Here is a 24,352-nt window from a genome sequence, read left to right as displayed (position 1 = left end):
ACGCCACGATGATTTTTGGTTAGGGTGAACAGTTGTTTGTAGGCTATGGGGCGAATGAAATACAACTAGCCTATTTTTGTGCTTAATCGATACAATGTCTAGTGAAAATCGATCCTACCCACTGGGAGCCCCAACTATGTGCCCTATATTTATTTCCCGAAAGTCTTTGCATCATTTGCAAATGAGCTGCCTCGCTACTGGCTGCCTGCTTGCCCCGCCCACGGGGCAGGTTGTACGCCTGGAGGCGCGAGGGGTGGGTGCTGTGGGGGGAAGGTCGGTGGCCGTGGCTCTGGGGGTGCGCTGGTAAGTACGCGCGCAGTGCCCCCTCCCCGGTACCAGGCCTGGTTTCATCCCGTGTAAACGCGCCGCGGCTCTGCTGTGGGCAGGGCTGGGCGCAGGGCGATCGTTCCCGGGCAGCTGGTGCGCGGAGCGTGGGGTGCCCCTGGGGCTGATGCCTGCGCCTTGCCCGAGGTGTAAATGCCCTTTCTCAGGGAGCCGCCCTAACGCGCCGCGGGGCTGGGGGGGGGGGGGGAGCTGAAGGAAGGGACCGCGCAACCCTGGCGCGAGCCCCCCCCCCGCCTCCCAGAGCGTCTCCCGCGTTACCTCGTTCTCACCCGTTACATTCGCCCCATGGCAGCCACCCCTGAAAGCAGCCGGGGGGGGGGGGCAGGAGACTTTGCGGGCTCCCCCCCCCACAGACCCTGATGGGCCCTGGAGGCTGCCTTGCCCACCCCTGACTTCAACCCTGTTGGTGTCCTGCCATCACATCTTGCAACCACTGTAAGATCCAAAGTCCTGCTGAGTTCAGGCTAAGGCATGTGTGGGACTTTTTTGGATCAGAGACTCTGACCCACAGAAAAATCAGTGGGGTGCCACACACAAGTGAGACGTGTGAGGGGGAGGGAGGACCACCCTCACTGACTTTGAGATGTGAAAAAGTATAGGATTAACCTATAAGCCAAAGCTTATTGGTTCATCTTCTGGATCAGAGGCAGCAGCAGGGGAAGCTGGTGCTGAGGGGAGCCAGCTTAACAGCTGGTCTCTCCCCTCCCCTCCAGCACCAGCTCTGTGGTGCCATCATCTCTCCTCCTGCCAGAGGCAGTGGGGCCTGCCATGAAGCAGCCTTTGCCTGTGATGGGCCCTGGCTCACTGTGGGCAGAGGCTGCTTTGCAGCAGTAGCAGCAGCCCCTGTCTACAAGGGGTCCAAGCTCCCTATGGACAGAGGCTGGCACAGGCCCAGGAGCTAACCCCACTGCAGCTCTGCTTTTTAAATGGATTAAGAACCTGTCGACAATGCATTTAAAAGGCTAAAGTGCAGCAGGAGGGATCCAGCATGAGCTGGGCGGGAATCAGTTGGTGCTGCTGTGAGAAGTGTGCGCACTGAGCCTTGTGGGCCAGATCAAGGCAAGCCATGGGCCTGGTCTGGACTGTGGGCCATAGGTTCCACACCCCTGAGCTAAGGGATAATACTGTGTCTGTGTTGTTACCAAGAAGAGCTTTCAATCAGGTTAACAGCTGGGGAAAAGGCATCTTCACACACACACATACTATCTAAATAAGGCCTGTAACTGGGTGGGCCATTCCATGATTTTGGTAAGTGGTCAAGGGCCTCATTTCTGTAGGGCGCACAGGATCTGGTACAGTGGGTAGGGTGTAAAGGAGAGCTTGGGATAGAAGAGTGTAGTGCAGGAGAGGGTGTGGGGTTTGAAGGAGTTTGGGAGAAGGAGGGGGTTGTGATCTGGGGCTTGCGGTGCAGGGTCCAGGAGGGGTTATGGGTGCAGGAGAGGATTCTGGCCTGGGAGAAAGGGTTTGTAAGAGGGGGTTCAGGGTCTGGGAAGGAGTTGTGACCTGGGAGAAGGGGCAGGGAAAGGGTTTGGGTGGTGACATGGGACAGAGGCTTTGGGTGCAGGGTCCAGGAGCTGTATGTGTGCAGGAGAGGATTCTAGCCTGGGGGAGGAGTGCAGGGTCTGGAAGGGAGTGGTGACTGCAGAAGGTGGGGAAAGAGGATGCAGAGGGTTTGGGTGGTGATGGGAGGGCAGGAGCAGGGAGGGGTTATGGATGCAGGAGAGGATTCTGGCCTGGGGGAAAGGTTCGGGAGGGAGTGCAGGACTTGGGAGGGAGGAGTGACTGGAGGAGGTGGGGAGAGGGGATACAGAGGTTTTGGGTGGTGGCTTGGGCCAGATAGCTGAAGGGAAGAGAGGGGCCAGGGTGCCAGAGGCAGGCTGTGGCTGGGAGGTGCTTATGTAGCTGGCTTTCAGACAGCAGCTCTCCACCAGCCTGAAACAAACTCCCTGCCTGTGTGCTGGGGTGCGGGCAGAGAGGGCCACTTCAAGTGGCTTTGCTGGGTGAGGGGAGAGTGAGGAAACTTCATTAGCTGCCCCTGCCTTCAGCAACATTTCTCAACTCTTATAGGCCAGAAATTGGCCAATGGGAGCTTGGGGTGTTTGCTAGGGGGCCAGGACAGTGTGGGAAGCTCTCTCTTCCCTGCCCAGCTTGCGGAGAAATTAGCTACAGCTGTTCTGTTGTAGTAAGTGTGCTGGGCAGGGAGCCGTGGACCAGATCCGGCTCGCTAGATGCCTCTTGCCCACTCCAGCCTGTAACTTTATTTTACACAGCAAATGTGCTTTCATGCCTACCTTGTACTGTGTTGAGAGTGCTAAGCACCTGATTCAAAGTCTATTGAAATCCATGGGATTCTTTCCACTAAATTCAGATCAAACTGTGAGTAGGGATCCCTAGTCGACTAGTTGCTTCCTCTGCCATTGCTGCCTCTACAAGACAGAGGCAGGGAGGGGCGGAGAGAGACTGGGGTGCTTCAAAGTTGCAGTGTCGCGTAGACCCTGGACTCAGCTGGGGACTCCCCCACTGACCAGGGACTCCATGTGGCGCTGCTGCTTTGAAATGCTAGAGAAGCACGGCATCAGCACTTTAGCCTTTGAAGCGTAGCAACAGCCCCAGGGCTGCCGCTATGCTTCAATGCTGGAGGCGCCCTTATCGATTATTCGATCAGCCCATTCATCTAAATTTAACATCCCTAAGTGTAGGCTGTCTTTTAAGAAGCTAGCGTTCCTCACTTTGAAACGGTTTGTTTTCTCTATTGTTCACCCATGTAGACATGTTAAAATTAAACCCTTTTTTATGAAGGTTGTTAATTACTCCCTATGTGTGCATAAGTCTCATTGTTCACTTTAGGAAAAACAAATTTGTTTAATCTGATAACACAATTTTTTAAAAAAACCTTTATTTTTTAACTGTCTTTATCTGTATTACAACCTACACCCTAAGTCACTGATGCACAGACTAGCTTGCAAGCTGCAAGTGTCCATTTAATCTGCCTTGTGCAGCTCTTTGGAGCTCATATTAAAACACTGATTTAATTATTAATCCATCAGTATGCTCTTAATGTCTTATTAACCAATTAAGTTATTTGCTATAAGAATAGTAACTATTTTCCCTATCATACTGTTTATATATGAAGAGTACTATAGCAAATGCAACAGTTAATTCACACTATTGTGGCTCTTTTGGGTAATGTTGATTACTAATTTGGATCCTGAACCACTGAGGTCCGAGTATCACTGCCATAAAGACCATTATAACACACTGAAACAATAAATAGTGAAGACTTATATTTCTGCATTTTGCTTATCTTAGGGGGTAGAATAATTGCTGGTTGTGCACTGAAACAAAGCTGCAATATTAGGGTTGTAAATATTAATGGCCAGTGTTGCTACTACTTGATGAACCTCTCTAGTCTGGTCTGGCAGCATCCATGGTCAGGCATGATTTTAGTCAGCCAAATGTCTGCTTATCCTGGGAGTGGCTAAGTTTCCATAAAGTTTGTTTACAGCCACTAGTCGTGGTTCTTGGTATTCTATCAGGTTGTTTAGCTCTAATTTAACCCCTAAATGTTTTCCAAGGGTATGTCTACACTGCATTCCTCTTTTGAGAGAGGAATGCAAATGCAGCCAAGTGAAATGACAAATGAAGTGTGGATTTGAATTTCCCACGTTTCATTTGCATAATGGCATCCAGGTGCTTTTTCGAAATACCCTATTTAGAAGGAAAAACGCAGTCTAGACGGGGTTATTTCAAGAAAAAAACCTTCTTTTGAAATAACCGTTACTCCTTTAAAAATGAGGTGTAAGGATTATTTCAAAAGAACGTGGGTTTTTTTCAAAATAGGGTATTCTGTCTAGACTGCAATTTTGCTTTCAAAATAGGATATTTTGAAAAAAGGCCTGGACGCCATTATGCAAATGAAGCGCAGAAAATTCGAATCTGCGCTTCATTTGCAATTTCACTCAGCTGCATTTGCATTCCTCTCTCAAAAGAGGAATGCAGTGTAGACGTACCCTAAAAGCCCAGTAAGCAGTAGAAGTGTTGGTAATGCTACTAGTTAATATTTGATCTCCCATGGTCCAACAAATTCTCTGGTTCAGCATGAGTCAGGTCCCTACGGTGCCAGACTAGAGAGATTCATCCTGTACTGATTAAGAGAGTAGGAGCAGGTCCCTGATTGTGTTTGCACTGGCTGGCTAACTTCAGTCACTTTTATTCCTGGGTCATCAATGTTCAACTGGATTCTGGCCTTTGGCTTTTGTTTTTATGCCAATTAACTAACATGCACTTGTTTGTGCAGTACTACAGCTATCTTCAAGCCGGTTCAAAGGCCACTTCTTCCCTACTCATTAGGCACACTGCACTGTAGAAAACTGTAGTCTGCTGTTCACATGCCAGCATACGCTTTCCCAGATCATTACACCTGAGGATGAGAAAGCACCTTACTGATGGAAGCATCTTCCACATCAGCAAAGACTTCCCTTTACACAGTCCTTTACTTTGTTGATGCTGGTCCCAGGAGAATGAGGAGTCTAGATGATTGAGGTAGTAGTATCTTCTGCTTGACCAACTTCTGTTGGTGAGAGCAGTTATTTAGCTGACTTACTGGTGGTGTTAGAACTCAAAACTCTCTTGGCTTACAGTTGCAGAATGGAATTCAGCTCCTCCTGAGATTCAAACACTACTAGTCTAATTTAGCATATAATAATAATAAAAAAGTCATTATCCTGGCAGCATAGTCTAGGTCAGCAGTATAAAAAGTTTGAAAGGTTACATGCTGCTATAAGAGCTGTTCAGAGAGAGCTATGAGACCCAGTTTCATGAACCCAAACTTACACCGGATAGATATCCACCTCCTTTTATATTAAGTCTTAACCAGTGTGAGAGAATGCTGATCCAAGAGCAAGAAAGTCATGTTCCAGAGCATTAGAAAATATATTCCCAGGCTTTCATTTTTCTAATGACGTACAGCTTTTATCTTCAGTTAATATGCGATTCGGGTACATAGGTAGTAAGGGAATCCCATATTTCAGATTACCATCTTGCCGTGCTTTGGTTCTGATATGATTTTTAGTGATTATTAACTTAGAAACATCTAGAGCAGTGTTTCTTAAACTTTTTAAGATGAAGGAACACCAAACAATAATTTTTATGAGAAACACCAAGGATTTCTTGAGGGGGAAAAAAAAAAGGCCAGGGAAAAGTTATTGAGCAAAAAAAAGAAAAATAGGGTCGAGGGGAACGTTACTGATCAAAAAGGGGCAGCCATTTTTAACTCTTGTTCTCCGCAGCACACCTCCGACTGCCTTGCAGTACACCAGTGTGCCTTGGAACACAGTTTAAGAAACACTAATCTAGAGCACTAAACCTATTTTCCCAACTGATTTTTATAGAATCTAGTGATCATTTATTTCTTTAGTTTCCCACTAGCTAGGGACCTGGGGAACCTCTATACAGGCCTCACCCTGAGACAGTCCTGTGTCCCTGGGGTGGGGCACCTTTATTCTTTTTCTTGTTTTTTAATGGTAGGGTGACCAGATGTCTGGTTTTTTACTGGAAAGCCCAGTTGGAAAGGGACCTTTGTGGCTCTGGTCACTACCACTGACCCAGGCTGTTAAAAGTGCAGAGCTGGTACCATGGTACACTCCAGAAGCAACCAGAAATTCCAGCTCCTACTTGGGAGTGGGGCCACAGGGCTCTGCATGCTGCTCTCATCCTGCTCCCGTTGGCTGGTTTCTAGCCAATGGGAGCTGGTGGGGGACAGTGCCCATGGGCAAGAGCAGCATGCAGAGCTCCCTCTCTGTCGTCTAGCTGCCAGACCTACAGGCTTGGCCAAAGAGCGTGCGGGGCCCAACACAGCAAGCTGAGCAGCAGGGCTGGGAGCTGGGCAGCGCGGGGCCCTGAAAGTGGACAGAGCCTCAGGACTCAAGGCAGCTGCCTTGCTCGCCTTGCCCAAAGGCCGGGCCTTAAGATCTGGGTACTTTTGGGGCCCACCATGGAGCTAGAACAGGCAGGGAGCCTGCCTTACCCTTGCTGTACTGCTGTCAGGAAGCCACCAGAGGCCAGACTGTGCCCCAACCATATGCCTGAGCCCTACGCCCCACAAACTACAGCCCTCTCCTGCACTGCGAATCCCTTGGTCCTACCCCCTCTTGCACCTCAAGCTCCTCATACCCAGCCTTACCCTCTCCTGTACCCCAACTCCTTGCCTCAGCCCAGTGAAAGTGGATGAGGGTGTGGGAGAGTGAGCCACTGAGAGAGGAGAATGTAGTGAGCAGATTTCGGGGCCTTATGGAAGGGGCTGGGCTAAGGTGTTCTGTTTTGTGGAATTAGAAAGTTGGCAATCCAAATTAATTGTAATCTTTTTAGTATATATTTAACATCTTCCAGCAGTGGGGGAGCCATGCTTAGGAATATCTGGATTTGCTGAGTATGTACTTGTCACAGGATGTGCGGATAGCCTCGAGTAGGGGGTTTTCAAACTTTGGGTTGCGGCTTGTAATGTTAAACTGCTAGCTGGCCGCGAGATGCTTTATTTTCCTAAGTGTTCAGAGGCATGACTGCTTGCAGTGGACGCGGTATATTGTTCCCAATCAATGGGAGCTGCGAGTGGCCATGCCAGTGGACACTTAGGTAAGTGAAGTGTCTTGCGGCTAGCTAACAGCTTATCCTTACAAGCCGTGACCCAAAGTTTGAAAACCGCTGGCCTAGAGTACAGTATGTATGAGTGAGTTAAGACCTTCTTTGTGTGGTGCAGTCTTGACAAACTCTAGCTAGAGAAACAGATTCATCTGACTGCAGCCAGTTTGCCTTGCTGGACCATCCAGGAGGGAGGAAGATTTTACTTACTTGCTGCAATTGTTGGCTAGGATCATATTTAGATCCTGTTGTAGTTTTCAGTAAATTGTTATAATCACTTGGTCTCTCTTGAACTTGAGGGAAGGGCAGTTTGTTATGCACTTTACCATCAGTTTGGTGTAGATTACTCAAGCACTAGTATTTTATGGTGTTTGGTTTATTTGAACTAGCAGTGGGAGCTACTTGCTTTTGTTGACAGTGTTAATTTTTGCCACCTTTTCTCAATGCTTTTCTTTGTCCATGCATTCCTTGGAATACTTTTTTGCCAGTCATAAAAAAAAAAAATCTCTGGATATGAGATTTTTCTTCAAGTATTCTTACAAAGACCTGATATTAAGATTATGCATTGTGTAACACTTCTTTGTAGTGTAATGTGAAGACTTCACATTATTTAGTGAAGAGAAATCCATGCTATCAAGTTCACTGTAGAGATATCTAATATAGGATGACTAATTTTTATACATGCATGTATGTGGAGGGCCCACTGTACAGTAGTGGGCACTTGGCACAAAGTTTCCATCCCAAGGAGAGTTACTGATTTTTCGTTTGTTTTCTCCAAAAGGGAGAAGTGCCAGGGAAATCTGCTAGGAACTTTACTAATGCACTTGCTTGCCACATAAAATCCCTTGAATTGTTGTAATGGGTGGGAATACGAACTAGGGATGTTAAATATCGGTTAATTGAATAGACGAGTAACCTCACGAATTCTTGTCGGTTAGTCAACTATTCTATAGTCCCCGGGGGCGGGGCCGGCAGCCGCTGCATCAGAGGCAGCAGTGCAGGGTATCAGGTGGGAGCTGATCCACGAGGGGAGCCAGTTTAAAAACCAGCTCCCCTTGTGGACTGGCTGCTTGTTGCCCGGTGCTGCTGCTGCTGCCTGATAAAGAGGCAGCAGCATGTGTTGGCAGCAGTTCCTGCCTAAGGTGGGTCTGAGCTCTTGGACACAGCACAATCCAGAACTGAGCCAGGCTGCCTGCCTGCTAATATACTTTAAATGCAGAGCTGGAGCAGGGGTAGGTTCTGGACCTGGTGTGAGCCAGAACTGAGCTGGGCTGCTGGCCAGCCTGCTAAAAAATTTGCTGGCAAGGATGAAGGGAGGGAAATGCATGTAGTCTATAGCATTAACCTATAAGGTTACTATTGACTGTACTATTACATTCCTAATACAAACTGCTAAGATGGATACATATTAAAGCCATTGCTGCAGCTTCCAGCTCTTGGAAACCAATGCTTATGTAGCTGATACTTTTTCTGACGTTCCTGGAGTGAAAAGACTCAGGCACAATTAAATGATATACATTGGAAAACAGCTCACTTAAGAGGAAAAAAGGACTTAGAGGGATGCTGAATTAATTTAGAGAAAATATTTCATCTCTCACAGGTATCTTGCAAACCATTACTCTAAAAGTAACTTGCAGGAGATCCTTATAGTAATTCTTCATTTTTGTCTATTTGTCAGGTGACCAAAGATTTGACGTCATGACTGGAATACCCAAACTTTGCTATTTTAATGGGAGAGGCAAAATGGAATCGATTCGTTGGTTGTTAGCAGCCGCTGGGGTTGAGGTTTGTTTTGGTAACCTGACCTGTGTGTATACCTGTCTCATAGGCCAACCTTACAGCTGTGTTAGTTACACAAAAAAATAAAGTGGAATTTACTGTATGAACAAAACAGCAGTTCTTAACACCAGCATTAGATGTTACAGGCAGTCCCCGACTTACGCGGATCCGACTTATGTTGGATCCGCACTTACGAACGGGGCTTTCTCGCCCCGGAGGTTGGGGTGGCGGATTGCTACCTGCGAGCTCTGGGGCGAGAAAGCCCTGTTCGTAAGCTGCTCCGGTGCCCCTGGTCTGCTGGAGACCGTCTCCAGCAGACCAGGGGCACTGGGCGGGTTCCCGCGCTTCTGAGGCTTTGCCAGAGCAATGCCTCAGAGGCGCGGGACCCCGCCGCGGCTGCGGCTTCAGTCCCGGTGCCCGTGGTCTGCTGGGGACCGTCCCCAGCAGACCACAGGCACCGGGACTGAAGCCGCAGCCGCAGCGGGGTCCCGCGCCTCTGAGACTTTGCCAGAGCAAAGCCTCAGAGGCGCGGCACCTCGCTGCCGCTGCGGCTCTGCTCCCCGTGTCCCTGGTCTGCTGGGGGGGGGAGCGCAGCTAGTGTGCCCCCCCCAGCAGACCAGGCTTTTGTTTTGGACCCTGGGGCAGAGCAGCTGGGGCGCTGCCGATTGGTCCTGCAGCGCCGCTCTGGGCACTACTGGACCAACCCGGCAGCACCCCAGCTGCTCTGCCCCAGGTCCTGATTCAGCCGCTGCTGGTCAGTTTCAGCAGTGGCTGAATCAGGACGCCTGGGGCAGAACAGCTGGGGTGCTGCTGGGTTGGTCCAGTAGCGCAGAGGAGCGAGGAGCGGTGCTACTGGAGCAACCCAGCAGCACCCCAGCTGCTCTGCCCCAGGCGTCCCCAAGTCAGCCGCTGCTGAAACTGACCAGCGCTGACTACAGGAAGCCCGAGGCACAGTTGCTCTGCCCCGGGCTTCCTGGAATCAACGGCTGATCAGTTTCAGCAGCAGTTGACTTGGGGTTCTTAAGTTGAATCTGTATGTAAGTCAGAACTGGCGGTCAGTTTCAGCAGCGGCTGAATCTGGACGCCAGTTCCGACTTACATACAGATTCAACTTAAGAACAAACCTACAGTCCCTATCTTGTACGTAACCCGGGGACTGCCTGTATTTTAGTCTAGGTAGATAAAGGGGTGTGAACTATGTTTTGAAACCCACTTTTAAACTATGCCTAAGAACAAGTTTGATCTGAATATTTACTATATTATTTGTCAGTGAAATGTTTAATATCGAGCTCATCAGTTATGGTGATAACATATACACAATCTGGGGAGGCAGGATTACCACCTGTCTGCTTTATCTTTCGTTTGGTCTCGTCTTTCTACTTCTATGGTGTTCTGTTTTTACCAGTGTGATTCCTATGCAAGGTTTTCAGCTTCAGCTAACTGATAATTCTCTGCCAGAGAACTAAACTGCATCACAAAAGCATTTCACTACATTTGTGAATTAGTGAAATGGAAGGAATCAGATGTTAGCCATAATCATTTTTAGTGTGATGAAAGATTTCTAATTTCTTGATAGGAAAGAGCTTGGATGAGCACTTCCATAACATGTACCTACCTCTCTACTTTCCCTCTCCTTAAAGTAACCATCCTGAAGTCACACTTGACTGACCTCTTCGTTATACAGCTCTGGGGGAAAAAACATGTTAATATCCTAGGTGGTGCTTTTATTCTTCTTTTTTTTTTTTTTTTTTTTCAGTTTCAAGAAGAATTTTTGGAAACAAGGGAACAATTTGAGAAGCTCTTACAAGGTGAGTCAAAATTAAATCTGAAAGATTTGACCAAGTTTTTCTTAATCTAGAAGAAGGAGGGCTAAGGGATGATTGGATAGTTTGGGACCAGTGAATTGCTTCCTTCCCATGCACACACCAGCGAGGTGAAATGAAGTACTGTCCTCAGTAGATGGGAAGGTTGCCCTGCACTGACAAGGATGTTCTTCAGACAGACACAGTGACTTGCTGAGGATTAATAGCCTTATGTAAATTCTAAAGGATAATCTGTAAGAAACAAATTCACCCTATTGTCAGTTCCTTTCCCCATCAGCTAGTGTCATTTAATGGACATTAATCCTTTCTGACACAGCAAAAATCATACAAGGAGTGAATCCAAAATTGTCACTCTAGCTAGCCTGATTGTCCCCTTTTTTGCACCTTGTATAGTCATTCAAATCGGTGTGAGATGCTGCCAAGTGGCAAATCAGGCTCTGTTATTTTTAGTATTCATTTATAGTTGAAACTGGACATAGTAACTTTTTCTTGTTTGGCTCGCAAAGCTTGCCATTCTCCTTAGAACTGATCTTAGTCATTTGAAGTCTCCTGGATATTTGCCTAACTCTAGAGTATAACTCTAACTTTGTATAATGTCACAATTGAAGATACTTTCCTATTCATGAGAAAGGCAGTGCCCTAGAATAAATTAATATTTTGAAACTCATCCAAAGTATATGAAAGTGAATGAACTTTAGCTCCCTGCAAAAGCTTAGAGCAGCAGACATTGTGCCAAGTTCCACACCTACAGTTGCATATGCTAGAAAGTTTTAAGTTTCTATGCTTCAGAGGAACATCTTATTTCCTAGGAAATCTTGTGTTTAATAAAAAAGCTTAATCAGAATTCTGAGCAATTTATCTATTTGGGTCACTTCACTGGTGTTTAATCCTAATGTGATTAAAGCATAGTACAAAAGACATACACAGTATCTAAATACAATCTCTTGGCTATTCAAAGGCCCCTGTGTTGAATAATACTAACAGCCTCTCCTCTGTTTCTACCTCTTCTCCCACTTTGCTGGGGAAAATACATTATTTAGGTTTCTTTAAATGTTGGCATTTGGGGTGTACCTCTAACATTAAATATTTCAGTTTTGTTGATACTTTTAAAGTAGCTTTTCTCCATAGTATTGCAGGGCCATCAAAAATGCTGATGTGTACAATCAAGCCTTGGCATGCTGAGGGAGAACTTCTTATCTTCAAAGCCAAGTCTGATGAACCAAAGTAATTTTATTTCCTTCATCTATGAAAATAGCTGGGGTCCTTCCAGTAATTAATATCTTTCTTTTGAGTGTCTCTACTGTTACAGTTTTGTTACCACCTCCCATTGACTGTTCACATCAATTTTTATTATCAAAGTAACTTTTTCTGAAGACAACTAGAAATATACCAGAGTGTCTTTGGACTCCAGTTCCAGGTCAGTATAAAAAATTGCGGTGGGACTATATGACTGTTTCCTTTTCCTTTGCAAAGATGGAGCCCTGCTCTTTCAACAAGTGCCCTTGGTGGAAATCGACGGGATGAAGATGGTGCAGACCAGAGCGATTCTCAGCTACCTAGCAGCAAAATACAACCTCTATGGAAAGGACCTGAAGGAGAGAGCACTGTATGTAACAGCACTATTCATACACAATTTCTGTAGTAACCAGCTGATTAACAACTAAAGCTATCTAGCAAACATAAGTTGGTGCCTCTATGGCAGTGGTCACCAACCAGTAGATCGGGATCTACCAGTAGGTCTTAGTACCTCTGAGAAGTGATCCTGACTGGTTTGGCTGGGAAGCTATCAAGTGCTGGAACTTCAGTTGCTCCTTCCCCCACTGTCCTGCTGCTCCTGCTCTCTGCCTTGGAGCTGCCCCTTGGGAGTCTCCTGCTTGCTGTGCAGGGTGTGGGAGGGAGAAGGGGGAGTGCTGATGTCAGGGTGTCGCCCCTCCCCCCACTCCTGTACCTGTCTCCACACGGAGAGAAGGGGATGGAGGGAGCTTGGCAATGCAAATCTCTGTCACTCACACACTGTGTGTGTGTCTGTCATTCTCACAAACACACACTGTCTTTCCCTCTAATCTCCTGACCCAACATGTACATGGGGGGCAGGGGGGTGTTACCACTTTGACTGCTTGCAAAGTGGTTTCTTTTTAGTGTTTGACTAGTCTGTGCATTTCATAACTTTCATTTCTCTCTTATGCCTAAATTTAATTCACTGAGTAGTGAGTTCTAAATGCTGAACCTGTCATGACTGGCTGGAGTAATTATCCCTGTGGCAATTGTGTTCCTGGAGGTGGCTGGCATGTCCCTGCAGCTCCTGAGATGGTCAGAGCAAGGGTTCTCCACATGCTGTCCTTGCTTGCAGACATTGCTCCTGCAGCTCGCATTGATCAATAATGGAGCACCATGGCCAGTGGAGTTGGTGCTTGTAGATGAGGGGCAGCACATGGAGTCACTGCTGTACATGCCAGCTGCTTTCAGGGGTGGGCCTTCCTTCCTTGGCTCTGCTGCTCCATCCCTGGGGAAACTGTCTGGCCACTTCCAGGGTGGGACTTGAACCTTGAACCCACAACCCTGCCACCCTCCCCAGGCAAGTGCCCTATGTCCCCCAAGGACCCACCCTACCTTCATAGGTGCCCTTATCTTGCTTCCTAATGCAGGAACCTTCTCCATCTCTGGGTCTGGGGGCAGCCTGTGTTGGCTTCCCAGCCACTACCACCCTGTTCCCCAGAGGCTGATGTCCTATCCCTGAGTTCACTAGAGATCCTACCCCGCCCACTCCCTTACCTTGTTTTACAAATGCAGGAACCAGCTCCATCCCTAGGACAGCCTCCTAGGACAGCCTGGGTTGGCTGTCCAGCCTCTCCTAACCAGCTCCATCCCTAGGACAGCCTCTCCTAACCAGCTCCATCCCTAGGACAGCCTGGGTTGGCTGTCTGGCTGCTGCCTGGGTGGGTAGAGTGTGGGCCAGGGACTCTAGTCCACCACACCCTGTGCTCCAGACACTGGTGCCCTATTCCCTAGGCTACTCCAGAGCTCACTCCACTTCCCAAGGGACTCTTATCCTGTGCTGGCTGGAGTGAGGACAGGACTCAAGCCTACCACCCTGTGCTTCCCAGGCAAATGGCCTATCCCCTAGGTTACTCCAGAACCCAGCCCATCTCCCATCCTTCAGTAGGTCCCTTATCCTGCCTTCCTAAGGCAAGCGTCGGCTTCATCCCTGGGGCAGCCTGTGTTGGCTGTCCAGCCGCTCCCAGGGTGGAGGGAATGGGGGGGGAGGGACCCAAGCCCCCAATCTTGCACTCCCCAGGCAAATGCCCTATCCCCTAGGCCACTCCAGAACCCACGGCACCTCACTACCTGCAAGATGTCCCTTTCCACACTCTGAACCCCTTGGCCCAAGACCAGAGCCTGCACCCCAACCCTCTTCCCCAGCCTGGTGAAAGTGAATGTGTTTCGGGGGAAGGGGGATGGAGTGAGCAGGGTGAAACCTCGGAGAAGGGGTGGAGCAGGATGAGACCTCAGAGAAGGCAGGGAAAGTAGACGGGCAAGAGTATTTTGGTTTGAGGTAGATCTTACATTTCACTTAAATTGAAGAAGTGATCTTGTGGTTAAAAGGTTGCAAACCACTGCTCTATGGAGTTACATTGGTGTAATTGAGATCAGATATGGCCCACTAATTCATTGTATTCTAATTATTTATAGCTAACTGAGATCTGAACTGGTAGATTGCTGTGCTCCAATTTTAAGCAGTTTGACTAGGCAGCCACCAGAATTTGATGGGTAACCAGAATTTTAATGTTACTCCTATTGCTGCAAAATCAGATTTCTCATAGTGTGGTGTTGGCTTCAAGTGGCATCACATTACATTGCAGAAATATAAAGAGTATATTTTCAAGTATTAATTTAGTAGCTGGGGGGAGAGTGTTTAGTCTCTGCTAGGAAATTTTTGGATTTATTTGAAATTACATCCAGTCTAATTACATCCTGTGTGTCTACCAGTCTAATTGTGATCTGTTTCTCTGGAGTCTGGGAATTCTGGATATTCAGGCTTTGAGTACCTGTCTCCTGCAGTCCTTCCTTTAAGGCAAACTGAAAGGTGGAAGTAGTGTTACTGTTAAAAGCTCACGTAGCTTTAATGCTTAGAAGACAATTAAATCAGGACCCTATTTTTGTAGGAGTAAGAGGAGTATCAGTGACCAGGCCAAAGGATGAAACCAACAGCCTCTTTGTGAACACCAAATTCCCTTTTTAAACTGGAGAAGCTTTTCCTGTTGGAAAAAAATTACACTTTTACTACAGCAAAACAAGGCTGACTGTTGATGAACATAAGAACGGCCGTACTGGGTCAGACCAAAGGTCCATCTAGCCCAGTATCCTGTCTACCGACAGGGGCCAGCACCAGGTGCCCCAGAGAGGGTGGACCGAAGACAATGATCAAGCGATTTGTCTCCTGCCATCCTTCTCCAGCCTCTGACAGACAGAGGCCGAGGACACCATTTTATCCCCTGGCTAATAGCCTTTTATGGACCTATCCTCCATGAATTTATCCAGCTTCTCTTTAAACTCTATTATAGTCCTAGCCTTCACAGCCTCCTCTGGCAAGGAGTTCCACAGGTTGACTATGTGCTGTGTGAAGAAGAACTTTCTTTTATTAGTTTTAAACCTGCTCCCCATTAATTTCATTTGGTGTCCTCTAGTTCTTCTATTTGGGGAACTAACAAATCACTTTTCTTTATAGGCCCTCTCCACACCACTCATGATTTTATATACCTCTATCATATCCCCCCTCAGTCTCCTCTTTTCTAAACTGAAAAGTCCCAGTTGCTTTAACCTCTCCTCATATGGGACCCGTTCCAAACCCCCTAATCATTTTAGTTGCCCTTTTCTGAACCCTTTCCAAGGCCAAAATATCTTTTTTGAGGTGAGGAGACCACATCTGTACACAGTATTCAAGATGTGGGCGTACCATAGTTTTATACAGGGGCAGTAAGATATTCTGGGTTTTATTTTCTATCCTTTTCCTAATAATTCCTAGCATCCTATTTGCCTTTTTGACCGCCACTGCACACTGCGTGGAAGCTTTCAGAGAACTGTCCACGATAACTCCAAGATCTCTATCCTGATTTGTCGTAGCCAAATTAGCCCCCATCATACTGTACGTATGATGCCTAAATAAAAGTGCACTTTGATAATCTGTATTTCTCTTTAGGATTGACATGTATGTGGAAGGAACAACTGACCTAATGGGGCTAATTTTAATGTGCCCTTTTTTATCATCCGAAGAGAAGGAGAAGCAGCACACTGTAATAATCCAGAAGGCCACAAACAGATACTTCCCAGTCTATGAAAAGGTGTGTGGCAAAATATATTTCTTCACTCATGTTACCTTTCAGAGCTCTGTATTGATGCAATGTAAGATCATAGAATGAGCACACTCTGCATACCTTTATCAGATATAAAGTTGTTTACAGTTCGGAAGAATAGGGACTGCTTTTGATCAACGTTCTAACAAGTAAATCACACAGCAAGATATTAACAGGAGATTGCTCAACCCAAAATCAGATGAAGAAACAAGTACCTAAATGTCTGACTTTAATGTTTAAGACAGAAAATTGTGTTTTGGGACATTTCAAGCTGGAGGACATACTGCCACTACTAAAACATCACTAGATGTTTCTAAAAATTATAGATTACAATGCCTCATGATAATAAGTTATTAGGGGTAATTCTATAAAAGGTTTCATTCTGTCCAATAGAGGAATAAATCATTCTACTAAAAACAGATGATTGCCTAAGTACAAGTGATTGCAGCTTAATTTATGTGGAAACACAATATAGTCCCAGACAATAAGCACCAATTTCCCAAAGCTGAAGAACAAACTTGAGTGGGAAGAAAAATATAAAACATAAAAATGTGAATAGTTGGAAGTTTACTAAAAATCCTGTTAGATGCTTCCTACCCACTTTCTTCCTATTCCAAAATCTTGAAAGAAGGCTTCTTTAGGTTGAATAGTTCTTCAAAAACCTGGTTAAAACATTGAGTGAAATAATAAACTTCTATATATAAAACAAATAGAAAAATGGGGAGGCTATTAGCAAATCAGTTGGTAGTTAAGGAATGCAGATAATTGAGAACAGCAGCTAAAAAAATGATGGCCAGTAGAGGTCTGAAGACAGTGAAGAAGCAATTATTCAAGTATAGCAAAATAAACTGAGCCTTAGCAAGGGTATAGATCTGATATGAAATAAGGTTGATAATTGTCAATCATGATGGGAAAGAGGTGGACAGCCCTTGGTGGGGGAAGAACAAGTTAGGAACTATTTAGAAAAGCTAAACATACACAAATCCATGGGCCCAGATTTAATGCACCCGAGGGTACTAAGGAAATTGGCAAGTGTTATTGCGGAGTCTTTGGCCATTATCTTTGAAAACTTGTAGAGAGCGGGAGAGATCCCGGAAGACTGGAAAAAGGCAAATGTGGTGCCCATCTTTCAAAACAGAGAAGGAGGACAATCCAGGGAACTACAGATCTGTCAGCTTTACCTCAGTCCCTAGAAAAATCATAGAGGGGATCCTCAAGGAATCCATTTTGAAGCACTTAGAAGAGGGGAAAGTGATCAGGAATAGTCAACATGGATTCACGAAGGGCAAGTCGTGCCCGACCAATCTGATTAGCTTCTATGATGAGGTAACTGGCTCTGTAGACATGGGAAAGTCAGTGGATGTGATATACCCTGACTTTAGCAAAGCTTTTGATACGGTCTCCCACAATATTCTTGCCAGCAAATTAAGGAAGTATGGGTTGGATAAATGGACTATAAGATAGAGAGAAAGCTGGCTAGACTGTCGGGCCCAATAAGTAGTGATCAACAGCTCGATGTCAAGTTGGTGGTCGGTTTCTAGCGGAGTGCTTCAAGTGCTTCTTCGACCGGTTTTGTTCAACATCTTTATTAATGACCTGGATGAGGGGATGGATTGCACCCTCAGCAAGTTTGCAGATGACACTAAGCTAAGGGAAGAGGTAGATATGCAGGAGGGCAGGGATAGGTTCCAAGGTGACCTGGACAGATTAGAGGATTGGACCAGAAGAAATCTGATAAGGTTCAACAAGAACAACTGTAAAGTCCTGCACTTGGGACAGAAGAATCCCAAGCATGGCTGGGGACCGAATGGCTAAGTAGCAGTTCAGCAGAAAAGGATCTGGGGATTACAGTGGATGAGAAGCTGGATATGAGTCAACAATGTATCGTTGTAGCCAAGAAGCTAATGGCATATTGGGGTGCATTAAGAGGAGCATTGCCAGCAGATCCCGAGAAGTGATTATTCCCCTTTATTCGGCTCTGGTTAGTTCACATCTAGAATATTGTGTCCAGTTCTGGGGCCCCCCATTATAGAAAGGATGTGAACGCATTGGAGAAGGTCCAGCGGAGGGCGACCAAAATAATTAGGGGGCTGGAGCACATGACCTATGAGGAGAGACTGAAGGATTTGTGTTTGTTTAGTCTGCAGAAGAGAAGAGTGAGGGGGGATTTGATAGCAGCCTTCAACTTCCTGAAGGGAGGTTCCAAAGAGAATGGAGAAAAGCTGTTCACAGTAAAAGTGACGAGGAGTCCTGTGGCACCTTATAGACTAACTGAAGTGTAGGAGCATAAGCTTTCGTGGGCAAAGACCCACTTCGTCAGATGCATCTGACGAAGTGGGTCTTTGCCCACGAAAGCTTATGCTCCTACACTTCAGTTAGTCTATAAGGTGCCACAGGACTCCTCGTCACTTTTGCAGATTCAGACTAACATGGCTACCCCTCTGATACTTGTTCACAGTAGTGACAGATGGTAGAACAAGGAGCAATGGTCTCAAGTTACAGTGGAGGAGGTCTAGATTGGATATTAGGAAAAACTATTTCCCTACGAGGGTGGTGAAGCACTGGAATAGGTTACCTAGGGAAGTGGTGGAATTTCCATCCCTAGAGGTTTTTAAGTCTCGGCTTGACAAAGCCCTGGCTGGGTTAATTTAGTTGGGATTGGTCCTGCCTTGGGCAGCGGGCTGGACTTGATGACCTTCTGAGGTCTCTTCCTGCTCTTTGATTCTATGTATTTGGCTAGACTGTCGGGCCCAACAAGTAGTGGTCAACACAGCTCAATGTCAAGTTGGCGAGTAATTGGATATTTCTGTTTTATTTGGGTAATGAAGCTGGATGATGTATTAAATCTTTACAGTGGTGAAATATCTTCTGTTCCATCATTAACTATAGAAGATATTAAACAGAAATTATTAGCCAGTCCTGGAGATCTAAAAATGTTTAAGTTTGATCCTAGACTGACTGACTTACATAAAATATTCAGAGGGGTAGCCAAGTTAGTCAGTTATAGAAAAAACTTAAAAAACAACAAATAGTCTAGTAGCATCTTAAAGACTAACAAAACATGTAGATGGTATCATGAGCTTTTGTGGGCACAACCTACTCCTGTCATCTGAAGAAGAAATATTCTAACTGTCTCTGGCCCACTTATTATTTACTTTAATGTGTACCAACTTCAACCGGACAGACTGAGGGAATCCCAGTTCAGAATGTTTGGTTAGGGTGCTTCCCAAAGGTGGCGGATCTATATTCAAATTGGGGAATTTTGAACCAGGGATCTCCCATGTCCTAGGTGAGTATCCAAATAACTAGAGACATGGTTCTAAAGAAAGCACCTACTCTCTTTTTCCAGTTCTGTTTTAGGCCCCACATGCAAGTTAAGTGACCGAACCCCTGTCTTCTCCAGTTTGGGAATTGCAAGCAGAACGAGGTTCCTCCCTGCAGCCGTCATTTAGGTGCCTAGCTCTGTGAGGGAAGGGTGTAGGAGACACCCTTCTCATAAGCATCTCCTCTTGGCTAGCTTAGGCAGCTTCCTGGCTAGCTGACTTTGTGGAATACATTCTAAGGCACTTTTTTCTGCCCAGGCATTGTCTAGGAGCCTACATGCCTAACTTGGCTTTGTCAGTCACATACTTATTCCTGAGATGACTTTTTCCCCTCTATCCTACCTACTTACAACTTTTATGTGGCACTCAACATTGCAACATCTAAGTCCCTCTCAATGCACCTGGCTTCCACAGGATGTTTATGGCACAACAGGAATTGAACTGGCTTCTCCTATGGCCTAGCTACACTTATTCCTGTTACACAGTAGAAAAAGGTAACTGCAAAGAGGTCTAGCAAGTTTCATAGGGTATGTCTACACTACCCCGCTAGTTCGAACTAGCGGGGTAATGTAGGCATACCGCACTTGCAAATGAAGCCTGGGATTTGAATTGCCCGGGCTTCATTTGCATAAGCGGGGCGCCGCCATTTTTAAAACCCCGCTCGTTCGAACCCCGTGCAGCGCAGCTACACGGGGCACGAACTAGGTAGTTCGAACTAGGCTTCCTAGTTCGAACTACCGTTACTCCTCGTGGAATGAGGAGTAATGGTAGTTCGAACTAGGAAACCTAGTTCGAACTACCTAGTTTGTGCCCCGTGTAGCCGCGTTGCACGGGGTTCGAACCAGCGGGGTTTTTAAAATGGCGGCGCCCCGCTTATGCAAATGAAGCCCAGGAAATTCAAATCCCGGGCTTCATTTGCAAGTGCGGTATGCCTACATTACCCTCCTAGTTCAAACTAGGAGGGTAGTGTAGACATGCCCATAGAGTTGAGTAGGCTAGTGCAGTGGTTTTCAAACTATGGGTTGTGACCCCGTACTGAGTTGTGAAATGTCAGGCACTGGGTCTCGTTGTTGCATGGGGATCAGGTGATCAGAGGGGGTGCTAAAGCAGGCTCTCTGCCTGTCCTTGCACTGCAGACTGCACTGTGCCCTAGAAGCAGCTAGCAGCAGGTCTGGCTCCTAGGTGCGGGGTGGGAGAGAGAACACGCAGGGCTCTGTGCATTGCCCGTATCCCGAGCTCTAGGTCTGTGCTCCCATTGGCTAGGAACCTGCTGCTGGCTGCTTCTGGAAGCAGCATGGTCTGCAGTGCCAGGAGAGGCAGGAAGCCTCCTTTAACCCCCTCCCCCAGATGTGTCTTTTAGTGGGAGTTGGTCAAGGTAAGTCCCTCCAGCCCCAGCCCTGGTGCCCTCAAAGCCGGAGTCCCCTCCTATGCCCCAAAGCTCTCGTCCTCAGTCCCATCCTGGTGCCCACACTCTAGTCAAATTATGTTGGGTCACAAGCATCAACAGTTTTCTTCAACTGGGTCATGAGAAAAAAAGTTTGAAAACCACTGGTCTCAGTCACTAGACATTGGCTTGAGCAGTTTGAAAGGTACCAGTCAGAGTTCCCAGTGTTCAGACTGGCATTTCTTTGTGCATATATTTTGTATCTTGCAGGTTTTAAAAGACCATAGACAAAATTTTCTTGTTGGTAATCAGTTCACCTGGGCGGATGTTCATCTGCTTGAAGCCATTTTAATGGTAGAGGAGAAGAATTCCAGTGTTCTCTCAGAGTTCCCTCAGTTACAGGTAACTACACTAACAAGTAATATAAGCACTCGATAAAAATGTGACAGAGCCACTTGACAGATAAACCTTTGCACATATAGCAAGGTTTTTTTTTCCCAAAACACTGCACAAACACAAATGATTCTGCAACTTTGTCATTCTGTGGACTCTTTATTTACTCTGCCTTCCTAGTCCCTTCCTTCTGGAAAATTCTCTCATAAATGCTAGAGATTAAAAATGAATAGAGAATGAGATTCCTGTTATAGAAATCAGTACTTTGGCTGAAATTCTGTACGACGGTTTTTCATTTCCTTTTCAGTTTTGTGGGGCTAGTCAATAGATGTTGGCTAGAGATCATAAGATGTGACTTGTTCTTACCTGCATAATGCAGAATTGCAGGTGCATAATAAACATTCTTTATACATTTCAAGGTGAGAATACTCTTTCCTGGGATGGTTGCCCTGAAAAGCCTTCCTAGAGGAGGTCATCATCTCTTGAGGTTTCTTAGGTGGCTAACCATAAAGCCACACAAGGTGATAAGCATGAGAAGCATACATCCAGTGTGTTGGGAATCCTGAACTGGTTGCTGAGAACTATAGGTTGCATCTCCCTAAACCAGGGCTCTCTTCTCCAGCAACATCTGTGGTACCACGAATGTTCCTGAACGAGAGAGTCCCGGGGCTGGTGAGCCAGCAGCTGAGAGCCCCCCGCATGGCAAGACTGATGGTAGCGGGGCAAGGTCCTCAGCAGCCCAGTGGCAGTAGCAGGGCCGTAGTAGCGAAGCAAGGGCAGCCGGCAACCCAGCTGGGGTCAGGGCAGCCCATGCATGCTGGCCGGGCAGCAGGGCTGATGCCACAGCAGCCTAATTGAGGCTGCATGCCAGCTCTGCAGCAGGGACAGGACCACAGCAGCCTAACAGGGAGCAAGGCTGGGCTGCAGCAGCCCAGCAGGGAAAGCCTGTCTGGGGCCATGGCAGCTAAGCTGGGGCTGTGGCAATTCAGCTGGAGCCAGGGCAGGCCGGCAGCCCAATCAGGGCTTCATGTCGGCCCGGCAGCGGGGCTGGAGCCACAGCAGCAGGGTTGGGGCTGCGTGCCATGGGGCTGGCAGTGGGGCCAGGACAGATGTGTCACCTGTCCAGCAGGGTAGGCTGAAGGAGCTGGCAGTGGGTAGAGTGGCAGTCTGAGGGGGCCGGTGGTAGGAGTCCTTCCCTGGTCCAGCAAACCTCCTCACCCGGGACCGCTCCAGTCCCAAGAGTGCTGCACCAGGGAGGTCCAACTTGTACTATCTTCTCCAGACCTGAAGAACAACTCTGTGGCTTGAAAGCTTGTCTCTTTCACCAACAGAAGTTGGTCCAATGAAATATACTACCTCACCCATCTTGCCCACTTAATCTCTGGCATTCTTAGAGCTAAATGGCAACCAAACACTTTCCTCTTCAGTCAGGTTCTTTGCTTTTACACAAATTGATGTAATTTTTTCTCTCGCTTTCTGAACTTTAAATGTCTCACTGCAATGTTTCTCGTTTAGGCTTTTAAAGCAAGAATAAGCAATATCCCCACAATTAAGAAATTTCTGGAGCCTGGCAGCCAGAGGAAACCTGTCCCGGATGATAAATATGTGGAGACTGTGAGGCGAGTTCTCCAAATGTACTTTTAATATGTAAACAAATTACTGTGGTTGGTTAAAATAGCAGTGATGAGCTCAATGCTAGCAAATACTCACACTTAAACTGAAAGAAATTGCTTAGAATGTACATGGGCTGGTAAACTGAATAGATAAAGCTATATCCCATTTGAATGGCATAGCTCTCTGAGCAATATGGAGCAATTGAGATGTAGATAACAAATACAAAACACAATATTCAAATATTAATTTCTGAACTGCTTGTCTGCATTTAGTAAATATAGTTTTATTAAATTTATTTTGCTGTCCCAAGTTAATGAAATGAATACACACATCATCTATCCAGAAAACTTGGATTTATTTGAGGGGGGGAAGGTGGTGAAGCCTCCAGGATCATTTTTCACCAGTATAAGGGTTTTCTGCCATCTCCACAATTCTGATAAGACTTCACTGGGATGAAAGGTTCTTTTTCAAGCTTGCACTTAGCTTTTCCATGGTGGACTTATCCCTGAAAAATGGGTAATTTTAAAAGCTGGAGGCTTTGTATAACACAAACATTCTGTATTTGCATCAAATTTGTATCTCCTTTTGCTCCCTTGTATTAACTATCTTAAGAAGCAATATATAACATATTAGTATATTACTGTCATATCTAATTTGTTCCATAAATATTCACTCAACAATAATATGAAAGACTTTTTCTAAGCTAATAAAATACTTTAATTCATATGTGGTAGTATTGCCTCTTTTTAAAATTTGTATTTTAAATTTAAAATACAATTTAAAATTTTGTATCCTTGTATCACAATTGTTGATCATGTTACAGGCTACACAATTGAAACAAGTTTTAAGTGGGCATCAGAGCTTAGCTATTTCCATGATTTTAATAACCTGATACTGCTGCTTCGTCCCCTAGTTTTAAAGTATATACTCTACACATTTTATAAAACTTGTCCACTGTACATGAATTTAGGAATTGTATTCATCCAATGTTCCTGCTGTTGTTGACACAGATGAGGCATACAGGGGTAGGATTAAAAATTGACATGCATCTCTTACCCCAAACCATGTTTGGCTCCTACTACAGTTTCATGGAAAACACATCTTCAGCGGGATTTCATGTGTGTTGCCGGGTGAGGTACAGTCACATATTGTAAAATGCTATCACATTGTTCCATGATTGGCCCATTTCACAGGTAAAGAAATCTCTTCCCCATTTCCCTTTTGATGCTGTTCAACTTCTGCAACAGTTGTAGGGTAGGAATGTAGATGCTGCTTAGTAAGGATAACCAGTTTATGGGGCAATTGAAGTGCAATGGGGAGCACGTTCATTACAATATAGTGTGCCCTGCCTGCCATTGGATTCCCTGCTCTTCTGGGAAGCTCCCCAGCCTGAAGTTGACCAGACACTGTATTTCCTTCATCCAAGAGAAGTTTTAGGCTGATCTGTCTACCTTGCCTCACGTCTTTTGTCACCTGCCTTATGTTAATTGCAGTTCCAGTTCATTCCTTGGATTAATCTGAGAAAGGTGGGCTAGAAGGACCTGGAGGCACTGAGGCAGAACCAAGTACATCAACCATCCCAGGCAGGTTATTAGTCTAAGCTGGTATTAGAAACCTCAGTTCCACAACCTCCTTCCAGTGCTTAATTATCCTTCTAGTTAGGTGAGAGATGTTATGAAAATTTTTCTAAATGTTTCTTGCTGC

The 24,352-nt window shown here is 46.1% G+C and overlaps 1 protein-coding gene across 1 annotated transcript; it reads left to right on the top strand.

Annotated features, from left to right (window-relative positions):
• Positions 1–251: 251 nt before the first annotated feature.
• On the top strand, positions 252–23,374 carry LOC102456353 (glutathione S-transferase 3-like). Its single transcript, XM_006137750.5, has 7 exons — positions 252–303; positions 8,660–8,766; positions 10,517–10,568; positions 12,057–12,189; positions 15,781–15,922; positions 20,912–21,043; positions 22,550–23,374. Exons 2-7 carry the CDS (start codon positions 8,680–8,682, stop codon positions 22,676–22,678), a joined length of 675 nt encoding a protein of 224 aa, XP_006137812.2. The 5' UTR covers positions 252–303; positions 8,660–8,679; the 3' UTR covers positions 22,679–23,374.
• The last annotated feature ends 978 nt before the right edge of the window (positions 23,375–24,352 follow it).

Source organism: Pelodiscus sinensis, chromosome 3 (genome assembly GCF_052426305.1).
Source record: "Pelodiscus sinensis isolate ZL-2025 chromosome 3, ASM5242630v1, whole genome shotgun sequence".
Taxonomy (NCBI): Eukaryota; Metazoa; Chordata; order Testudines; family Trionychidae; genus Pelodiscus; species Pelodiscus sinensis.
The sequence above is the reverse complement of the archived record's forward strand: the minus strand, read 5'-3'. Positions and strand labels throughout refer to the sequence as shown.